This window comes from Antrostomus carolinensis, unplaced genomic scaffold, assembly GCF_000700745.2.
Source record: "Antrostomus carolinensis isolate BGI_N321 unplaced genomic scaffold, ASM70074v2 scaffold42588, whole genome shotgun sequence".
Taxonomy (NCBI): domain Eukaryota; kingdom Metazoa; phylum Chordata; class Aves; order Caprimulgiformes; family Caprimulgidae; genus Antrostomus; species Antrostomus carolinensis.
The window spans coordinates 5,260-14,138 of record NW_010333096.1 but is presented as its reverse complement, the minus strand read 5'-3'; the positions used below and the strand labels follow the sequence as shown (position 1 = coordinate 14,138).

The window sequence follows — 8,879 nt, the reverse complement described above, 5'->3', positions numbered from 1 at the left end:
ACATACCTAACGTGCAATGTTGTTGACAGTTTTGTTGCAGAGAGAAGGAAGATGGAAAGTAATGCAGTTTTACTGGAATCCAAGTCCTCTCCTATCAACCTGCTGAATGAAATGCATCAGCTGCGTCTCCTGGGCCACCTCTGCGACGTGACTGTCAGCGTGGAGTATCAAGGCGTTAGGGCAGAGTTTGTTGCTCACAAGGCTGTATTGGCAGCAACAAGCAAGTTTTTCAAGGAGGTGTTCCTTAATGAGAAAGGCATGGATGGCCCAAGGACCAACGTGTTCTTGAACGAGGTCCAGGTTGCTGATTTTGCTTCATTTCTTGAGTTTGTCTACACTGCTAAGGTAGAAGTGGAAGAAGACAGAGTGCAGCGTATGCTAGAAATAGCTGAAAAGCTCAAGTGCTTGGACCTCTCGGAAACCTGCTTTCAGTTAAAGAAGCAGATGCTTGAATCAGTGCTGTTGGAGTTGCAAAACTTCTCTGAATCACAGAACTCTGAGGAAGAGAGCACTACCCAGCCAAGCATTTTGCTCGAGTCCAAAGCAGCTGCTGTGGCAGAAGCTGACCAGGCAGACTGTCCTCTGGATCCTCCAGATTCCCCAGTAGACAGGCCCAGCAATGGAGTGTCTCCTGAGATGCCAGCTACCAAATCAAAAGAGAAAATGGACAAAAAGAAAGAAGTGATGAAGCCTCCTTATGCCAAAATCAGAAGGGCAAGTGGGAGATTGGCTGGGAGGAAAGTCTTTGTGGAAATCCCGAAGAAGAAATACACAAGGCGGCTGAGAGAGCAGCAGAAGAATGCAGAGGTTGCTGTTGAAGAAAACAGATATCCTCAAGAGCAGGATATGTGTGATACAGAGAGGGAGGAGGAGCAAGCAGATAACATCAAACCTGAAAGCGAAGAATACGATGGCAGTTTTGAAATGGAAGAAAACCTGAAAAAATCCGAAGAGGATAAAAAGAAACGAGGCAGTAACTTCAAGTGCAGCACGTGTGAGAAGGAATTCCTGTATGAGAAAAGTTTTCTCAAGCACATAAAGCACAGCCACGGCATCGCAGCCGAAATCATTTATCGGTGTGAAACCTGCAGTCAGACCTTTGCCAACCGGTGCAACCTAAAAAGCCACCAGCGCCATGTCCACAGCAGCGAGCGCCACTTCCCTTGTGAGCTCTGCGGTAAGAAGTTCAAGAGGAAGAAGGACGTCAAGAGGCACATTCTCCAGGTTCATGAGGGTGGTGGGGAACGTCATCAGTGCCAACAGTGTGGAAAGGGGTTGAGCTCCAAAACTGCCTTGAGGCTCCATGAAAGGACGCATACAGGCGACAAGCCTTATGGGTGCACAGAGTGTGAGGCTAAATTTTCTCAGCCTTCTGCACTTAAAACACACATGAGGTATGAACAGACTTAACTGGCCTTGTTAGATTCTGGGGGGAGAAGCAGAATCCCCTGGAACACACCTTGAGCCTTCAAGTGAAGTGGGGGTGTAAAACGTGACTGACTGGGAAGTGTCCATATTTCCTTTTCTCATAGCTTTCCCCACACCCCAGCCCTTTTCAGGTTAAGGGAGTTGCCTTAATTTTCTTTAAGCCAAAGCAGAGGTGCATGGGCTGAGGTCTGCTGCTGCTCAAGTGCACAGTTCACTTTTCTCAGGGGAGTAGACCTGTTAAGAGTCGATGGGACGTTTCACATGAGAAGAGCAACCCTTGTGCTGAGTTATTTGTAGGATTAGGGCTTTGATTATTTCAGCTAATTTGATGCCTCTTTATAGTCAATAGAATAAGGTTATACAATAAGTATGGAAATATTCTAAAAAGATTTGGCCACGTATTATATTGAAGAACACCAGATTTGGGTGGTAAGAGTAGAAAACAACTGATATGTGACTAGAAACAGGCTGACACGTCACCATCTGGAGGTGAGTGAAGCACCAAAGACACCCACACAGAGCTGATGAAATCAGTTGTAGTGCTTAAATTGCAGTGAGATGCAAAGGTGGAGGTGCAAACGCATGGTCTTGAAAGTTCATGGGGGAGACATTTTTATCAAGGCAAAAATTCTAGCTGTTGAGGGCTTTAGCCTGCTTTTATCAGTCTAGCAAAGTGGTGTCTGCAATCAGAGTTCAGATTACAGCCAGGGAGTAAGTATGGAGAGGGAGGTATAGAAGAAATATCCCAAAGTTCTGCGACGCAGATCCCAAAAGAGATTGCAGGAGTGCCAGCGTGTTCCTAGAGGGCATTTCATAGAATCACAGACTAGTTTGGGTTGGAAGGGACCTTAAAGATCATCCAGTTCCAACCCCCCTGCCATCAGCAGGGACACCTTCCACTAGACCAGGTTGCTCAAAGCCTCATCCAGCCTGGCCTTGAACACTTCCAGGGAGGAGCAACCACAGCTTCTCTGGGCAACCTGTTCCAGTGTCTCACCACCCTCACAGTGAAGAACTTCTTCCTAATATCTAATCTAAACCTCCCCTCTTTCAGCTTAAACCCATTTCCCCTTGTTTTGTCATTAGTTGCCCTTATGAAAAGTCCTTCCCCAGCTTTCTTGTAGGCCCCCTTCAGGTACTGGGAGGCCGCTATAAGATCTCCCTGGAGCCTTCTCTTCTCCAGGCTGAACAGCCCCAACTCTTTCAGCCTGTCCTCATAGTCCTCTACCTTTCCTGCAAGGCAGAACGGTTCCTTAGCCACTCTGTTTCACTGCCCCGTTTGAAGTCAGTGGGTTTACTCCCAGTGGGAGAAGCAAACTTCTGCTAGAGTGCTGCTATGATGTTACTGCTGATGGCATCTCTCTTTCATCGTGTGTCCTTTCCTAACTGCAAGGAACTGCTTTGTGCTGCTTAAAAAGTGAGGTTTTGGCATAAGTGGAGTTTCTCCTCCACTGCGTACCACCATGGCTATTCAGTAAGCTTGTTGATTGCTGGAAACTCAGTGCTGTCCTAACGTGTATTGTGACAGTCTTTTTGTATATATTTTCACATCTGTGCTCCTCCTGTTGATGTATTGCCATGAAAACTGTGTTGGCTGTGTTCCTGCAGCACTGTTCAGATGCACAGGCTCAGAATTTAAGCTCGAGGAAACTGGAATACTGGTATAGGCAGCAGTTCTGTAAACTGCCCTCCATGTACATGCAGCCTTCCTCAGGACACCACGCTGCAGGCTTGGGGTGACAGCAAGAAAAGTGACTGTATAGAAGTGGCATCATTTTATTCCACTCCTTGGGTGCCACCTGTTCCAGAGTAGCAAGTAACTCTCTCCTTGATGTCCCTGCAAGAGCAGCATGGCTGGGAACACATCACTTGTGTTCTGTGTAGAATGTTTTATTGATAGTGTCAGCAATACAAAGATACCTGCTTTACATCAGATCCCAAGATAGTTACATTTTTCTTTCAGTCTGTCTATCTGGATGCAAGTTTTCTAAACAGTACTCAATTTTTACCTTTAAAATTTTGGTTTTACCCTAAATAAATTTCTGGATCTGGGCCCTGACCATACAGCGCATGTGTGATCGAGCAGTAAAAGCAGCACTGCAGAAATCACGATGCAGAATTTGGCCCAGCTGAAGGTGTTTTCAAAAGACACGAAAATCTTGTGCAGGCATACAGTCACTCTGCAGAGAGCAGCCAGGACTTGCATTGTGCTGCGAAGGAAAGAGATCACCTCGGTGCTTTAATGCTGCTTTCTCATTTCAGAATCCATACTGGTGAAAAACCTTTTGTCTGTGATGAATGTGGTGCCAGGTTCACTCAGAATCACATGCTTATATACCACAAACGATGTCACACAGGTAAGGCTTTCTTTTGCAATGTACTACTTATAGGAGGAGGCCTGCTGTGAAACCAAGAGATCTTGTGTTCATTCAGAAAATGCTTTTTGTTGTTGTTTTTTTGATATAAAATAGATTTTTTTTCATCCCTGGACATAATTTTACTGAGAAAGGTTCCTGAGATAGGCAGACAGTGGAGAAGGTAAAAGAAGTTGATCAAGAGAAGCAGAGTTCCCATCTGGCTGGGATCTGACGTCTGAAGTGTGGACTGAGGCTGCTTTGGATAGTCTTCAGTATCCTAAGATCTGTCATCAATAAAAAATCTAGTTGAATTCTTAAGAGAAAAATAACTTCTCTCTAAGTCTGGAACATTAGCCCAAGGAATGTAAAACAGCTGTCTTGGCTGGTTCTGTTCTGCAGAGAAATCTTTTTAAAAGCGCATGTTCTTCTCCTGGGTGTCCTTCATAGTATAAAGTGGTGATTTGAACTGACCCTTTGTACCACCTGCGAGTTGTGTGTGGTGCTTTTGCGTCTCTTAATTGGCCTGTCTTCAAAATCGTCTGCCTTCTGCTGGTAACTAAATGTGGGTAGCAGAAAACATTAAATTACAATGAAATAGAATTCCAAGAACACTTTTCAAGACGCATATAACTAAAATTGACTGCTTACAGGTGAAGGCCTTTCCTCAGAGGCATGCAGCGTTGCTTTTATGATGAGAGCAAGCCAGAATACTCTGGAGACAGTGAGAAGACTGCTAGCTGCAGATTTCCCTGGGCTTTTCCTGTACTGAGTAGGGGTATCACTGTTGGATAGTGTGGTTGCCCTTGCACTTGGAGGGTTTTATGCAGGTTTCCTGCAGGAAAGCTCCGCGCCTTGTGCAGGGATCACTGCTGTCACTGGCCGGCTCAGATCCTTTTATGAGGCTGGCATGTGGTTCATTTGTATCTAATAGCATTTATTTTGTGCCTGTGATGTTTAATAACATTCTCAAATGCTATGTTGGTTTAATTCCCCTCTTTGCCCTTGCTGTAGGGGAAAGGCCTTTTATGTGTGAAACGTGCGGGAAGAGCTTTGCCTCTAAGGAGTACTTGAAACACCATAACAGAATCCATACTGGATCCAAACCGTTCAAATGTGAAGTCTGCTTCAGAACATTTGCACAGAGGAACTCGCTTTACCAGCACATAAAAGTTCACACAGGTAGGAGGTGCTCTTTTTGTTTCAAACAAACCACCACAATTAAAAGGTGTAGACCTCACAGTTGCATAATTCAGAGAAGAAATTTCTCAACTAGGATTTCCCAATACTTCAATTCCTACTCTGAACGCACATTTTGATTCTTGCTGCAGTGTTCTTTCACCCACTTCCCTTCTCCTGGTACTCCTTGTTTTCCTTACTGAGTTACAGCAATTCTCTGAAACACTTCCCAGAGCGATGCAGATATTGTTAACAATGCTGCCAGGATTATTACTGACTGAAGAACTGTCTGTTTGAGCTCTGAGCAGAGTGCTGCAGAGTGCTGATCTCATTCTTGTCTGCTTGCTCACCTTTCATGTTTGCATTCTCCTCTGCTTGCATTTTCTCTTCAGTGTCTGTTTTATTCCCACCTGCTCCTGTTTTGGGGTTTGTTTTTTTTTAGTAGAAAGCAGTGACCATCAGTACAATAACACTGACTTTCCAATGGTGCTGTTGGAGTCACCTCGGCTTTGTGTCAGTGTGGAAGGACAAGAGAACAGTCACTTTCACTCTTTGCAACCTTAGAGTCACTTTCACTCTTTGCAACCTTAGCATTGCCCTCCATTTTCCATTCTCTTACCCTGCCTCTTTAGAAGGACAGCGATCTCTGGTTTCTTCCCAGTGCTAGCTCTGAATTTCATCCCTCCCATGGAATCTTAGACATGCTTTCTCTCTTACATTTTCTTATCCACTCTCTCAAAGTCCACATTATTCAGCGATACAGCAGGTTGCAAATACTCATGTTACTTTCATCATGTAATAAACACACCACTTTCTCATCCAGCACCACCCTGTAGGAAGCACCCTCGACAATATTCTCTGTTAACAAAATTCTTGTCTGATTGCCCTGCCTTGCTCTTTCTTTACTTCCTGCATCTTTGTGTCTAGCGTGGCGTTACTGTAGGGGGAGCAGGGGACATGGTAGTGCCAATGTTAACCGTTTTTTCCTGTTTTGAAGTGTCATCTCTTTTTCTGAAAAACTTTCTGAATTTTTTTCAATATCCCTTTTTCTACCTTAGCCAAGGAAGGAGTAAACAGGAGGCTCTCTGACCCTCTGGTCATTTCAAAAAAGTGCTTAATACAGCGAGTGCAGCAAGACGGTTTATGATGTATTTGGAGGTAGCTTAGTGGTTATGTGCAGCTCATTCGTGCTCACGGAACCTACCTTGTAAATAGCAAAGCTTGTATTCTGGGACAGGACTTTAGTTGCTAATGGAAAATACATGTACAAAATGTGGGGGCTTCAGTGGCTGCACAGATTGATGCAGGCTGTGGGTCTAGCCCATCCTCTGTAAGTATCTGCTTACTTCAGATGTGTCAGAATTTACCCGTTTCTGAGAATTCTGAAAACATGTTTTTTTCCTGAAGATGCTTTGCGTGCCTTATCCATTCACAAAGTAGAAGGGTTACCTGAGGTTCCCGGGCAAGTGACACTTGTAATACAGTTACGTCAACCACTTCAGTGCTGTGCCCTGCTTTCAGGTGAACGCCCCTATTGCTGTGACCAGTGTGGTAAGCAGTTCACGCAGCTGAACGCGCTGCAGCGTCACCATCGAATCCACACCGGGGAGAAGCCCTTCATGTGCAACGCCTGCGGGCGAACTTTCACGGACAAGTCCACCCTCCGACGGCACACTTCGGTAAGGACCGTTGCCACTGCCTTGTAGCCCTAGAGCCTTCTTCCATGGCCACGTACTCACCTGTCAACTCTTGTCAGGCCTGGAGGGGACTTCCTGTCAGGCTTTTGTTGGATTTAGCATGTTGTCCTTTCTCTGATGTGGCTTGTGTTCAGTCCTGAGTCTGCAGTGAAGCCATTCTTGAGCCATTGTAGCGTAGCCCATGTAGGTCACGCCTGAGGACTGTTCAGTCACAGATTTGTTCCTCTGAGCGTGTTCCCCATGCAACTGGCAAGTGACAGAGTTCACTTTCTGGGCCAGGCTCTTTGCTGGACCGATTAGATGCTTTATGAAAAGAGGAAGCTCACCAGGAGCACAGATCAGTGCCTGGATGTACACTGACCTAGTTTTGGCCTAGTTATGTGGGATGAAAAGAGAGACCTTTTTTCTAGCAGCATCAGGTATGAGCTGGATCTGAGCTTTTGCTTCCTAGGCCATCATCATGTGTTCAACTTTCTGGTTTTGGGTTATTTTTTTCAGATACACGATAAAAACACGCCCTGGAAGTCCTTCCTTGTCATTGTTGAAGGAGCATCTAAGAGTGATGAAGGTCACAAAACAGAGCTTCCTGACGAAGAATATGACGTGTCACCTAAAATACCAGAGAAGCTGCTCTCTTTCTCTGAAAATGGCCACTATCAAAACCTGGCTGCTGTCCCGGGGAGTGTGACAGCACTGCATGACAACGGTGCTGCCATGGGAACAGACTGTAAGTCAGATGGGACTCCGGGACCCCAGGAAGCCCTCATAGCTACCACTTTAAGTGAGCTGACAGTCCTGCATACACAGACAGACTCTATTCAGCCACAGCTTCATGCTCTGGTCAATATGGAATAATTTGGTATTTACAAATCCAGTTTAAGCTGCACCCTTGGTGTAGTCCTTTGACTTTGCCAATAACCTACTGAGGGAACTAGGGGAAGCTGTTACAAGGAAGCAGGGCTAGACGTGAAAGACATACACTGGATTTCCAGAATTTCCTCAAAAAATTCCTTATCCACCTCCAAGGTGTACAGCTCCATCCTCTGAAGGCAGGACAGAGTAACACCGCACCGGGGTGGTGGCAAAGGAGGCAGAAGCCCCAGGAAGCTTATTCCCTATGAATAGAAGGGTGTAGTTCAACTTGTTTGCCCTGCCTGGCCTGCAGTGAAAGTAAGTACCGACATTCAGATAGGTTATAAAGAAGGTGGGAGTTTGATTTCCATTTGATTTGATGACACACATACAATCAAGAGAAATTATGTTGTGTTTCTCAGCCTAGCAGCTTAGTGAAATTAATTGCTTATTCCCTAGTGGAAATTCACACATAAAAAAAAAAAAAAAAGTTTTACTAAATTGCTTTTCAGGAAAAATTGGTTTATCTCTGCTTTTGCCAAAGATCCAAGCAGTGAGCCAGCTCACTCCTTGGGAATATGAGTGGGAGCAAGCTTTGGAAAGATGTCGAGTTTAATTCCAGGAGTTTTGATTAGCTGCAGAAGGGGCAAGTGGGAGCCAAGTCCTGTGTCTGTGCAGGTATTATTTTTGCATTTCAGTGAAACCTGGTGCAGTTTGACACTTGGATTCAGTCAGACAGTCTTCATCTTCATATGCTCCAGCTTACATAAAACTTGGCAATTAAGAGACCAAAACATCTCTTGTAAAAATATCTACGGGAAGTAGTATTTCAGCTATCCTGGAAAAGCTGGTGTAGCAAGACAAATTATTGCCAGTTTCCTGTTAACTTGTATCATCTCATCTGTTTTCTGCAGGTTCAGATAGGTCAAGGATGTTCTTTTCTCCACCATCACTTAAACATTGCTGTTGCTCAGAACTGCAGACCTACTTTTAAATTAAGTAATACTCCAGTGGGAGAGTTAATTACTGTTTTGCTGTCAAGTTGCTACAGCTAGTTCCACCAGTGCAAGAGTCTCCAGAGGTAAATTCAGTTACAAATGGGAGGTAGTCAGGTGGATGACTAATGGCATAAAAAGATGCAAATAAGTGAAAAATTTACTGGACTGTTCAAGGGATTTAGGTCTTTATTTCCCAGGTTGTGAATACTTTGTCTGTAAGAAAGACTGCTGGAAGCTGAACAGCAGATTTAGGCTGGTGTCTGTTTAACTGTCCCCAGTGAGGTGTTAAAGAGGCAGGCCTTAAGAACAGAAGTGATGAATAAACTTACAGTTCAAAGGCTTTTCCTGATTAGCACCTGCTGCTAAATTTT

At 44.8% G+C, this 8,879-nt stretch overlaps 1 protein-coding gene across 1 annotated transcript; it reads left to right on the top strand.

Annotated features, from left to right (window-relative positions):
* Positions 1-37: 37 nt before the first annotated feature.
* On the top strand, positions 38-7,650 carry GZF1 (GDNF inducible zinc finger protein 1). The gene is made up of 5 exons (XM_010173754.1): positions 38-1,394; positions 3,691-3,785; positions 4,797-4,964; positions 6,483-6,640; positions 7,157-7,650. The coding sequence occupies exons 1-5, from the start codon at positions 52-54 to the stop codon at positions 7,511-7,513; spliced, it is 2,121 nt and encodes a 706-aa protein (XP_010172056.1). The 5' UTR covers positions 38-51; the 3' UTR covers positions 7,514-7,650.
* Positions 7,651-8,879: the final 1,229 nt, after the last annotated feature.

Coding starts and splice junctions, on each gene's coding strand:
- GZF1 (XM_010173754.1), top strand. CDS start 52: ATGGAAAGTAATGCAGTTTTACTGGAATCCAAGTCCTCTCCTATCAAC. Junction 3,786..4,796: donor CCACAAACGATGTCACACAG/GTAAGGCTTTCT, acceptor CCCTTGCTGTAG/GGGAAAGGCCTTTTATGTGT. Junction 6,641..7,156: donor CCCTCCGACGGCACACTTCG/GTAAGGACCGTT, acceptor TATTTTTTTCAG/ATACACGATAAAAACACGCC.